Source organism: Biomphalaria glabrata, chromosome 13 (assembly GCF_947242115.1).
Source record: "Biomphalaria glabrata chromosome 13, xgBioGlab47.1, whole genome shotgun sequence".
Classification (NCBI taxonomy): domain Eukaryota; kingdom Metazoa; phylum Mollusca; class Gastropoda; family Planorbidae; genus Biomphalaria; species Biomphalaria glabrata.
In genome coordinates this window covers 30,575,204-30,588,686 of record NC_074723.1, presented here as the reverse complement: position 1 = coordinate 30,588,686, position 13,483 = coordinate 30,575,204, and the positions used below count along the sequence as shown (strand labels likewise).

Here is a 13,483-nt window from a genome sequence, read left to right as displayed (position 1 = left end):
AGTATCATACTACAAATATCTTCAATTCCGTCGGCAAAAAAAACAACTCGTACATTTTGTTACAGACCATTGTCTGTTGACGAAACAATAGATGATAATGAGGTCATACCAATGTCAAAGCAATTGCCATTTGTGGACGTCATAAGTGGACCAGCCCTTACGTGAACTGAATACACTAAAACCTCGTCTTCACATTGCCTCCCTTACATGTAAACTTCGCTGCTCATAATTTTTATACCCAGTTTCAAGGTGTGCAGACAATTTAAACTTAAGGAATATTTTGTTTTTGGATATCTTTTCATTCCACCATAGGTGAGTATTTTGGGGTGGAATTTTTTTTCTATTCTTATGGTTGTAATGTGATACACTGTCTGTATGATATGAGCTTATAAGAAAAACGCTCGTTGGCGATTATTGTACAATTATTTTACAAATGAGTTTTATATAAAACAAAATATAAATGTATTCACTCGAAGGAGGTTTTTATTATGGGGTGTGGAAGTGTAAGGTTGTGAGTAACTAAAGAGTTACCCTATTAAAAAATAATAATAATAACTCGCTAGTTTACATTAAAAAATAATAGATCGATACAGTCCATTTGACCTCCAGTGAAGCATAGCCCGCAAAAAGTAATTCGCCATCGAACTCTGTTCTGGACAATTCCCTCATTTGGGTCAAGGCCATCCTGCTGTCTTTTTTTCTTACAAAGCTTATATCAAGTCACTCCAATTGTTTGTCTGTCTGGGTACTTCTTCTTCTTCTTAAACTGTCCTTCGGCTCTTGGAACTCTAGGCCAGCAAAAGGGAACAAGAGCTCCCTCTCACCGGCCTGTATGAGCACAGTGTACACTGTTCTGTCTGACGGGTGGGTCAGACTCGCGGCAAGAGGCCGCGTACACTAAGACCCCCGCAATTGTCCTTTTCTATACCAGGCTAACCGTGCGGGACACGCCATTTATGTAACGGCCCCTTGAGGAACAGCGCCTGGATTGTGACAAGGTTGTGGGAGCTTTTTTACAACTCCGCACAGTGCAATGAGGATGCTCTCGCACCCCCTTAGGCACCCCCATGGGAGTCTTGTTTCGCTACCCTTTAGCCTAATCGTTTCCTCTTACGATCGTTTCCACCCGGACGCTACTATGAGGTAGGGTAGCATGCCCGGGCTGTCTGGGTACAAAGTTTCTACACGTTATATCTCCCGCTTCGAATTTTCGGATCAATTTCAAACTTTGCACAATCATTCATTGTCCCTAACAAAACACGAATCAATTTTTAAAAAATCAATTAATTAAATTAATTAGTGGTAATTAATTATTTTTGTTCGATGTAGGACAAAGGGAAATAAATATACAGTAATATATACAGTAAATATACAGTTATTTCCCTATTATACGCTTTGATTGTTGTTTTGTAAGTATTTGTTTCTGCTAACCTCCTTTATGTTTGCGTTGGTCTCCCAGACTTTTTCTTCCCTTTGTGGGTTCCAGTTTACAGACAGTTGTTGCAATGTTGTCTACTCCTCTCTATAATGGAATTTAATTTCAGTAAAGGACAAACAAAGAGACATGAAAATTAAGACTTAAAGATTAGTTGGACACCAGCACAGCGTTTCTCAAACTGTGTGGGGGTGCGCTTACTACAAGTAAAGGGCATGCGGACAAGAAAAAAGGTTGGTGCGCGAAAGCAGTCTATTTTATTCCAAGACAAAAATGTCTGTTTTATTTGCCTTGTAGGCCTAGTAACAAATAAATATTTGAGTAGTTACCAAGTTATTAAGTAAATCAAGTAGAAACGACATTCAAAGCCGTGATTAAGAAGTGTCCGCTTGTGGCAGCTTCGGATTTACGGCAGTGCGTCAACCCAGAGCTTCACCCTCCATAAAGTAAATAATATTATTTATACTAACATTAGCGCATTAATTTAAAAAAAAAAAAACACTGTTCGATATTGTCGAACCTGGGAAGGTATTGGGCTTTCTCTGGGAGGTGGGGTTGTCTGCGAAGGTTTGATTTGAGATAGGGCAAAGAAATCGTGAACATATAATATTTACTACAGATTTTTATTTAATTAATACATTTTTAACTATTTTAACTGTGAATAGATCTTGCTTTTAATGAGCTAGCTGTATAAAATTTAGCTCTTGTGATATGAAGGGAGAGTAACCCTTTTAGGATTACGGGCACGACATGGCCTAAATTGTGCCTGTGTTCCAAAAACTCAAAACTCAAACTCAAACTCAAAAAAGAAGGAAAATTATATTAAATTTGCAAATACTATATTTCTTTCTTCTAAAATATGGCATGTTTTTAGATAGATTCATAATTAATTGGTAGATTTTGTGTAGAAAAGTGTAGAAGCTTCCACTAAAAATCCTCCCCCCCCCCCCGGGGTCTCCACTAACTTAAATCCGGCCCTGTCAATACGTCTTCACCAACTCAACACTGTACCTGTCTATATGATATTTAACAGAGACGTCACTTATAAGAGTTTGAGAAACACTGCACTAGCCCAAAGCCGAGTTCCTAATTCATAAAGCCAAAATGTCTGTAGTTTATTTGTTTGTTTTCAACTTGACAATATGCGCCTATTTATTGTCGACTGGCAAATCTGGACTAACTGTCGTCAACAAAATATCACCAGTGTCCCCTTTGACTTTGTTTGCGAGTGTGTGTTCATTCCTTAGGGAAGTCTGAAGTGACAACCGTGAATGTAATTTAGGTAAGTGGTTATTTATGAAGCAAAGTAAGACTCTTAAGCTCAGAGCTGCGCACTTGAGCTACATTTGCTTTTGGCTAAATAGTGCAGAAAGGTGCAGCGTGGTGCTTACGCTTTACTGCTAATAATGACGTCAATGGAGTATGACGTCACAAGGATTGCACCCGGTAGGAATGCCAGTTAGTTAGTATTGTTCTGTCTCTTTTAAAGAACGAAATAACATTGCGAACTACACTCTTGTTGATTTGTATCAATATTTTGCTCGCATCTTTTTCTTTTATTTTCGTTCTCATTTAACCCAGTATGTTTTTTAAAGCCGACATTTCTATGTCCGAAGTACAAAATTATATTTTCTTCCGTTTAGAGAACTTATAATATATATATATATTGCATCCTAGCATATTATAACGCCTCCTGCATTGCACACATTTTAACCGTAAATTATAGAACTTCTGATAAATAAATTATTGAAGCAGAACAGTTTGATAAAAAAGCATCGAAATAAAAACAAGTAAAGACAATATGGTTGCATTCGATACTTGAAAAATTAGCTTCAAGCACGTTGAAAAGACAAAGTCTTTAAGTCATGACCAAGTCATTAAATCATGACCAAGTCTTTAAGTCATGACAAAGTCTTTAAGTCATGACCAAGTCATTAAATCATGATAAAGTCTTTAAGTCATGACCAAGTCATTACGTCATGACAAAGTCTTTAAGTCATGACCAAGTCATTACGTCATGACCAAGTCTTTAAGTCATGACCAAGTCATTAGTCATGACCAAATGAATATCACTGTCAAAACTTTATAACTCAAATTTGATCTCGCTCTCTCTTTCTCTCTCTCTCTCTCTCTCTCATATATATGCTGATCTTTTGCCTATTAATTAAATCTTTTAAACAACATAAGCAACTTGTAATTGAATCTCACAACAGAATAACTAATAAGACAACTATTGACTAATAGACAATTTGTATTATATTGTAAGCTATATTTTATCCCGTTCATTACACTTGTATTTTTACAGCGTCATGTTCTGGATATGTTTAACTCTAGCGTCCTTGACGACAGCTGTCATGGCTGTGACCAAGGAGGATATCTCTTACCAACGAGAACTGAGTAAGTAAAGAGTTAATGTATTTTATCTACAGTACACATTTACAAAAGGAGCGAGAATGAAGGGGTGTAGCATTGTCTACACGGTAACATTTTTTTGTATTCTCTATTAGTAGTTTATTATCAAACTATAATAGTAGATCTAAATCAGTTTTTGTTTCCCAACAAGAGTTATACAAGTAGCCTGAACATAAACTCAAACCAACAAGAGTTATACAGGTAGCCTGAACATAGACTCAAACCAACAAGAGTTATACAAGTAGCCTGAACATAAACTCAAACCAACAAGAGTTATACAGGTAGCCTGAACATAGACTCAAACCAACAAGAGTTATACAAGTAGCCTGAACATAAACTCAAACCAACAAGAGTTATACAAGTAGCCTGAACATAAACTCAAACCAACAAGAGTTATACAAGTAGCCTGAACATAGAGTCAGACAAACAAGAGTTATAACATAGACTCAAACCAACAAGAGTTATACAAGTAGCCTGAACATAGACTCAAACCAACAAGAGTTATACAAGTAGCCTGAACATAGACTCAAACCAACAAGAGTTATACAAGTAGCCTGAACATGGACTCAAACCAACAAGAGTTATACAAGTAGCCTGAACATAGACTCAAACCAACAAGAGTTATACAAGTAGCCTGAACATAGACTCAAACCAACAAGAGTTATACAAGTAGCCTGAACATAAACTCAAACCAACAAGAGTTATACAAGTAGCCTGAACATAAACTCAAACCAACAAGAGTTATACAAGTAGCCTGAACATAGACTCAAACCAACAAGAGTTATACAAGTAGCCTGAACATAGACTCAAACCAACAAGAGTTATACAAGTAGCCTGAACATAGACTCAAACCAACAAGAGTTATACAAGTAGCCTGAACATGGACTCAAACCAACAAGAGTTATACAAGTAGCCTGAACATGGACTCAAACCAACAAGAGTTATACAAGTAGCCTGAACATAGACTCAAACCAACAAGAGTTATACAAGTAGCCTGAACATAGACTCAAACCAACAAGAGTTATACAAGTAGCCTGAACATAAACTCAAACCAACAAGAGTTATACAAGTAGCCTGAACAAAGACTCAAACCAACAAGAGTTATACAAATAGCCTGATCATAGACTCAAATTTCAACATTGTAACGCGATATTATCCACTTCCCTGTACATGTAATTCTTTAAAATTAACTCTTTCTCTCCTAACTGACGATACCAGCGTTGATTCCACCAGAATGTGGTAAATAATTACGGAGAGAAATAATTAAGAAAAAAAAGTGTTTAAGTAATGTCTTCCCAGTCTTCTAAGTCTCAACCAAATATTTGTTTTGTATGAGCGTTTTCATCACTATTTCTATCAAAGGTATATCTTACATCCAAAGTTAAAAGGGTAATAGAATAAAACAAATGAATCTTGATAGACCAATACGTAGATTAGATAGATAGATAAAAAGATAGATTAATAAATAGATAGATAGATAGATAGATAGATAGATAGATAGATAGATAGATAGATAGATAGATAGATAGATAGATAGACAGATAGATAGAAAGATAGATAGATAGATAGATAGATAGATAGATAGATAGATAGATAGATAGATAGATAGATAGATAGATAGTCTCTAAAACAAACTTGACCTGATTTACCAGAGCCATAAGGTATTTGACACATTGATATGTCCATGTCCAGTCTAGGTATAATGCATGTCTATGGTTTATATTTATTAAAGAAACGAAACTTTCTAAAGCGCTTTGATATAAGGCGATGCGTTAAAAAAATGGGAGAGGGAGAGTCTATACGAGAGATTGATGTATCGGAGGATGATCTGTCAACAGCAAACTGCGTTCTGTCAAGTGTGATACATGCGACACAGAATAGACCGTGTGTCAATGACACCTCCTTTTTTTTTGTTTTGTTTTTGTTTTGTTTTTGTCTTCTGTTTAGGGAAGAGCAAATGATACTAAAATAGAACTTTGTACAAACATTTAATAGATCAACATGCAGTGTGAATTACAATAGGGGACGGAATAAAAGTCTTAGCTGGTGTCACAACAATGGGAGGATTTCAAAAGCATTGATTGAATAATTGTTTTTTAATGGTATATATCTAGCTAAAAGACATTCTTGAACAAAACTAATCGTACTGTGAACACATAGGCTGAGAATAAACTTTAGCTTTTTACAAAGCTTATATCAACTCATGTTGTCTGTCTGTTTTTGGCTGGTGATTTCTCCCACACCCAATCTCGGATTGTGCACAATTATTTCTTTTACCTGATAACACAAGAATACAGTTACTTAATTAACTATTGTTTGGTATCTCGAACAAGGGAAAGAAATCGTACTTGACTAAAGCTGAAGTGGTGGTAAAAGCTGAATAAGTCCCATTTATAGGTCGTCGTCTGAGTCTTAGTGAACACAAACCTGAAAAATAGGTCGACCCTATAGGAACAATAAATAACTATACAATCTTCCATAAGCTGATAACACAAGAATCAATAAAAAAAAAAAGTTACTTAATAAACTATTGTTTGATATCTCGAACAAGGAAAAAAACTTGTACTTTACTGAAGTGTTGGTAAAAGCTGAATAATTCCCCTATTACGTCGTCTGAGTCTTAGTGAACACAAACCTGAAAAATAGGTCGACCCTATAGAAACAATACATAACTATACAATCTTCCATAAGCTCTCCACTAGCAGAGTGGTTACCGTGTTGGCTTGAGATGCTCGAGAATGCCTGAGCCATGAGTTCGAATTCAGGTGGTCCCCCCCCCTTTCTTATTTATATGCTAAGTTTGCCAAATTGAAATAGGAAAATGAGTGACAGATTGAAATATTCAATAGAGAGAGAAAGTTAGACAAAGAAAGAAGAAAGAGAAACAAAAAAGAGAGCGTGACAAAAAAAAAGGAGAGAAATGATTGACTGAATAAGAGGTAAAAAAGAGGAGAGAAAGAGATTAGAGAAGTAAGAGAAGTATAAAAGTAAAAGAGAAGTAATAAAAAGTAAGAACGACAAACCTTGAACCTTGTCTATTTGCTAATCATTCCACAGCTGGTGATTACTGGCTGGATGGAGCCCACGGTGAACTGCAGAAGGCGCTGGAAAATCAAAACAGAGGCGTCGCTAAGAACATAATCTTATTCATAGGAGACGGCATGGGTCCTCCCTCTGTCACAGCTGGAAGGATACTAGCTGGGCAGTTGCAGGGGAAAAAGGGGGAGGAGTTTTCTTTGACCTTCGAGAAGTTTCCACAAACTGGGTTATCAAAGGTAAGAGTATCTATCTATCTATCTATCTCTAGCTATCTATATATGTATTTATCTCTCTATCTCTATCTATATGTTTGTCTGTATACTTATCTGTCTACTATATATGTATGTACGTATTTATGTTATATGTATGTATAAGTGGCGTAGCTAGGGTGAGGGAGAGGGTCCAAATTTGAAAATCTCCCCTGGCCCCCGCTTGAAAGGGGTCCCATATGAGTGTCCGAAATTTTGTTTCTTACGTTAAATAATACGAGTCATTATCTCATGTCATGATGTCAAATGTCAAAATGCAGAGCTCCTGAAGAAGTCAAACCTACGGACCCCCAAACCCCTAGCTACGCCACTGGTATGTATGTATGTATGTATGTATGTATCTATCTATCTATCTATCTATCTATCTATCTATCTATCTATTTCTAACTATATCTATCAATATATCTATCTATCTATCTATCTATCAATCTATCTATCTATTTCTATCTCTAGCTATCTATATCTATCAATCTATATCTATCTCTAGCTATTTAGCTATCTATTGAAGTATTGAACTATCTTACTGTTTATTTTTTCTCAAACGTATTCAAGAAGGAACCTTTATTTCTATGATTATTTTGCTGACCATTTCACAGACATATGCCGTAGACGAGCAGGTGACAGACTCTGCAGCGGCTGCCACCGCATTTCTTTGCGGTGTCAAGACCAACAGAAAAATATTGGGGCTCAACGCCCGAGCACAAGATGGCAACTGCAGCTCCACCACTGGGGCAAATGTGCATTCCATTTTACGGTGGGCAACAAACGCAGGTAAGGGAATAAAAGAACGAGTAACAGACTATGTGGGAATAAAACCCTAAATAAGATGTCTGAACGGTTTACATGTTTCGGAGGTTCCTTTCTTTTTAGCTCAAACCTCCAGCAGGGGGATTGTGACAGGCAAGGGTTCGAACCTGGAAATATCGTGATGAGAGTCCAAAGCATAAACCACACGACCAGTCAGTGTTTGAACTTAACACTTTTGTTTTCAAAATAACTGTTTAATAGTAATAACAATAGCATCCGATTAATATTTTGAAGAAAAATTATCTCGTCTTATAAACTATATAATATTGTCCTACCATGTAGCCCCTTGTGGAGTTTGTTGTTGTTGTTGTTTTTCTAAACGTTTCTCTTTGATCTGTAACAAATATCTTAAACAGCTTGGAATCGAAATCTAAATCTATGTATCGATAGACAGACGTTAGCGGTGCCATGAAAACGTAAAGCTACCCCAGACATACAGTGATTTGTCTGTGTTTGACGTGACAAAATATGTAGGTCACATATGGGTCTCCTTTGTCGCCCATGAAATACTGCACTCTTTGGAATCGAGGACAAGCTTTAGTCTTCAAGTAGTAACTTTACAATCCCTTCTTGGGGGAGGGGGAAAGATATGTGGAAAAAGCTCTTGTATTTCTATAACGGCTCAAACTATGTTACTAGAAAATTAACAATTTATCTACATCTTATTGAAAATTAAAAAATCACTAGCTGATTGGCCACTGAGCGAAAACTCTAGTTTGACCGTTATAATAGTACATAATATTTAATCATCTTAAAATTAATTTGGTTTAAGTCTTCTCATCAATGAACACAAAATTGAAATATTAGGTCACAAAGTTTAATTGGGAATCACCGCACTCGACTCTAATGTTCAAGAAATCAAGAAGGCATTACAGGAGATCAATAGAATAACTTATAGAGCACCATCAGCTTTATAAGGAAGAAATATATGTTAAACAATCAAAATAGAAAAAAAATCCTTTAAAAAAAAAACAAAAACTAAGCATATCTAAAGGGGAAGAACTCCGTCCTTAAAACTATATCTACTAATAATGTAAAGTTATTTCCCTTATTCGATATTAAACAAATAATTAATTACCAATAATTGACTAATTGAGCTTTTTATATTGATTCGTGTTTTTTTTTAGGTACAATAAATATATTTTTAAATTATTAACTTCATCGGAGAAATTGAGTTATTTATTATTTAAGAGGACTAAACCCAACAAATAGCCTTATATGTGAATACTGAAGTACTCGTTTCCCTTGTTGCTATTTTTTATTTAAAAAAAAAGGAATTACTACTAATTTATTGTCTTATTGGTTACTTTTTTATTGAATTATGTGTCGATGTCCATAAATAATTGTGCGAAGTTTCAATTTGATCCGAGAATGGGTGTATAACGGGTTCACATTTTTTACTAGTTAGTCAGTCAGACAGACAGACAGACATAGTGATTTGATAGAAGCTTTGTAAAAAGATTTATATATATATATATATATATATTACTCGTTTATAAAAAAATAAAGATTACCAAGTACTGTTATAATTTGGGGTAAAATATGTTGTAAAGACATTATAGCACTGGGATATTCATGGGACTAGATTGTAACCTAACATTTCCGTGTTTTGATTTCCTGTGGCAGGTAAATCTACAGGTATAGTCACTACCACAAGAATCACTCACGCCACACCAGCGGGTGCCTACGCTCACTCCCCGGACCGAGACTGGGAATCTGACAGGTAAGTAGCCCAGCAGCGGAGGCAAGGGGGGGGGGGAGAAGTGAGTTCAGAGGTCAACAGGAAACAGAAACCATGAAGAAATGGAATGTATAAGAGGCCGTTGTGGAAATGAAGGGGTGAGGGTGGTTGTGTTTACACACGTCGTGTCCAGAGAGAATGCCTGTATCTTTGTACAGGCTTATTATACTACCACTGGATCGTTTTTATGACGTCACTGCACGTGCACATCCGGGGCATTTAGTGTTCTTCCGTAAACAGGCAGACCTACAGCCGTGGTTTGAGAGTCTTTGCTTCGAGCAGAACTGGCCGATAATGTCCACAATCTGGTCCTGGTTTTGTCTAGATAAGTGGTTCTCTCAAGGGTACGCGGTTATCTTTAAGTGGTTCTCTACCACATCAGTATTTCTCTATCATTGGTTCTCTTCTAGATCAGAAGTTCTAGTCTGCTAAATAGTGATGTTGTTTATTAATAATTCTCATCAGTCAATCACTCTAAGATCAGTATTTTTTAAAAGTCAATCTCTATTAAGTCAGTAATTTTTTACCAGTCAATCTCTCTAAGATCAATAGTTTTCCAACAGTCGATCTCTCCAAGATCAATAGTTTTCTATCAGTCAATCTCTCCAAGATCAATAGTTTTCTATCAGTCAATCTCTCCGAGATCAATAGTTTTCAATCAGTCGATCTCTTCATGATCAATAGTTTTCTATCAGTCAATCTCTCCAAGTTCAGTAGTTTTCTACTAATCGATCTCCAAGATCAGATCATTTGATCTCTCTAAGATCAATATACGTCAATATATACGTCCAGCCCACAATTCCTGCAGGAAGTCAGAGGATAGCAGCAAACAGGGTTCAAGCTTGGCCCGACAGACATAAGTCTAAGCGCATACCACACGACCAGACAGCCTCCTGGAGTCGAAATGAAAGATTAGACTAAGTGGAAGAGATCCACTCTTATAACTACATCTCGCGTTAATGTAGATGTTGCTTCCCTTATTCGATATCAAGCACACTAGTTCATTACCAATAATTAATTAATTTGTTAATTTTTTAATTGATTCATGTTTGGCTAGGTATAATCTTTGATTGTTCAAAGTTTCAACTTAATCCGTGAATGGGTGTGAGAGAAATAAAGTGTACAATTATCTAGGGGAACTAAGCCCACCTAATTAGCCAGATCTGTTAATATTGAAGGATTAATTTCTCTTGTTCTCCTAGGGTGATTTGATAATGTATGATATCAGGGCCTCTTCTGGCTTTATTAGAATGTTCTCTGTGCTACTGTTATATTACTTTGCCTTTATCAAACTTGTTGTGGCGTAGTTCTACTAAGGCTGCTGAGTAATCAGATCACGACACAAGTATACAGAAGTAACACTTTCTCGGCAGACAAATATTTAATAATCATTTAAAATAGTACATAATGACATAACAAATCCAGCCATCAGGAGATGTACATTGTGTCAAACAGAAATCCAAATAGAATAATCATGGATGTACAACTATCGTATCAAATCTCTTTTAAGTCATTTTACAGTATACGATATTACACAGAGAACAAATATCTCGCTCCTTACTCCACTGGAGCTCTGAATCAACTCTCGGTTTTCACCCCGTGGTCAGTCACAGACCCGATATTTTCTCGTGACAACGCACGAAGAAGTTACAAAATTACTAAATCACTACTAAAACACTTTGTGTCACAATGGTTCTAAAACCAGTGTGTGACATTATCGAACACGATAATTAATGGCCAGTAATGTATAGACTAGTTTGTTAATTTTTTTTTTATTGATTCATGTCTTGTCGATGCCAATAAATAATTGTAAAAAGTTTCAACTTGATGCTAGAATGGGTGTGGGAGAAATGACGTGTACACAGTTTTTACCAGACACTCAGAGTTGATATAAGCTTTGTAATATTACTGTCTCTTACCGTTCGCTTTTCCTGATTGGGGCTATGTGGATTATTCCTATATTATTTATTTGTTAATTTATTTATGACTAAATTTTGTATTAATTAATAAGTAGCTACTTGGTTTTCAGGTTGATTCCTTCATCTGAGAAGCAATGTAAAGACATAGCCTACCAGCTTATTAAAGAGAATAGTGACATTAATGTAAGTGCTAAGTAACTGAAGATTGGCATCAATAATAGGTTTCTTTTCGTGTTAGTCTCTTTACTGTCTGGTATCTGGGATCAATGAAATCTTTAAGTCCATGTTTTTTCTTTAAACTTTGTCCAGTCTTTTTCTTTTGTCCAAGTCTTTTCTCTTTCGTTTGTCCAAGTCTTTTCTCTTTCGTTTGTGCAAGTCTTTTCTCTTTTGTTTGTCCAAGTCTTTTCTCTTTCATTTGTTCAAGTCTTTTCTCTTTCGTTTGTCCAAGTCTTTTCTCTTTTGTTTGTCCAAGTCTGTTCTCTTTCCTTTGTCCAAGTCTGTTCTCTAAACTTTGTCCAATTCGTTTTCGTTTGTCCAAGTCTGTTCTCTAAACTTTGTCCAATTCGTTTTCGTTTGTCCAAGTCTGTTCTCTAAACTTTGTTCAATTCTTTTTCCTTTGTCCAAGTCTGTTCTCTAAACTTTGTCCAATTCGTTTTCGTTTGTCCAAGTCTGTTCTCTAAACTTTGTCCAAATTCTTTTTCGTTTGTCCAAGTCTGTTCTCTAAACTTTGTTCAATTCTTTTTCCTTTGTCCAAGTCTGTTCTCTAAACTTTGTCCAATTCGTTTTCGTTTGTCCAAGTCTGTTCTCTAAACTTTGTTCAATTCTTTTTCCTTTGTCCAAGTCTGTTCTCTAAACTTTGTTCAATTCTCTTTCCTTTGTCCAAGTCTGTTCTCTAAACTTTGTCCAATTCGTTTTCGTTTGTCCAAGTCTGTTCTCTAAACTTTGTCCAATTCGTTTTCGTTTGTCCAAGTCTGTTCTCTAAACTTTGTTCAATTCTTTTTCCTTTGTCCAAGTCTGTTCTCTAAACTTTGTCCAAGCCTCTTCTCTTAGACCAAGTCTCTTCTCTTCTCTACCATTTTGTTCAATCCATCGTGTCTGCGCTCTTCCCTCTCTTTCTAAGCATGACTTCTTCATTCCGTCCAATCATGGTCTTAAAGAGGCCAATACGCTGTCATTTGCGTTTGCTTTGTTTTGAAGACTACGATGTTTGAGTCCACCCAACACTAGTAAGTAACTGGAAAAGCTCTAGGTCAGTGGATCTCAAACTTCTTTGTCTCGTAGACCTATTGCCATGTTTTTCAGATTACAGTATTTTTGCATTTTTGGGGAAAATGTATCAATTTCAAATGTGTGTTTTTCTCACAGATTTCTAGACCATATAAAAATTGATGAAACTCAATTTAAAATGAAGCCAAATAAATGGTAATAGGCTTTACAAGATTTGACTAAACAAAATAGAACGCCTATTAGTGTGTAGCTTTGATAATAAATTTTCAATATTGGGCTTCCAATCAGTTAGGTTTACCATCATAACTTCTCGATTAGATGATATTTGACTTATTTGAAAATTCGGAAAATTCATCCCGTTCATTGTATGTTTTATTACTTAATCCTCACAAGAAACATTGAGGTTATGCCTTCGTTTTTTTATAAAGTTAGGTTAGCACCTTGTAGCACTATGTAGCACCTTGTAGCACCTTGTAGCTGCAAGTAAACCTCGTTAAATGTATGAAACAAGTCTGTTGATAGACTATGTCTGGTTCCTGCTTATTTGTTTATTTGTTTTAAAATAGGATCTCTAGCAACCGAAAACGCTGAAAAAAAAAATAGCCTCTCGACAACTATCATACTTCTGTGTGAA

At 35.9% G+C, this 13,483-nt stretch overlaps 1 protein-coding gene across 3 annotated transcripts in view; it reads left to right on the top strand.

Annotated features, from left to right (window-relative positions):
- The first annotated feature begins 201 nt into the window (after nt 1–201).
- LOC106062023 (alkaline phosphatase-like) overlaps nt 202–13,483 on the top strand; it is a 31,554-nt gene continuing 18,272 nt past the window's right edge. Inside the window, exons 1-7 of one of the 3 annotated variants that reach the window (XM_056007607.1) lie at nt 202–312; nt 1,545–1,668; nt 3,741–3,832; nt 6,905–7,122; nt 7,752–7,926; nt 9,589–9,685; nt 11,733–11,805. In XM_056007607.1, coding sequence (XP_055863582.1) covers nt 3,745–3,832; nt 6,905–7,122; nt 7,752–7,926; nt 9,589–9,685; nt 11,733–11,805 — 651 coding nt within the window. In that variant the 5' untranslated portion in view covers nt 202–312; nt 1,545–1,668; nt 3,741–3,744. Of the gene's footprint in view, nt 313–1,544; nt 1,669–2,576; nt 2,718–3,740; nt 3,833–6,904; nt 7,123–7,751; nt 7,927–9,588; nt 9,686–11,732; nt 11,806–13,483 lie in introns of those variants that run through there. The other 2 variants (XM_056007605.1, XM_056007606.1) reach the window with 2 other exon arrangements.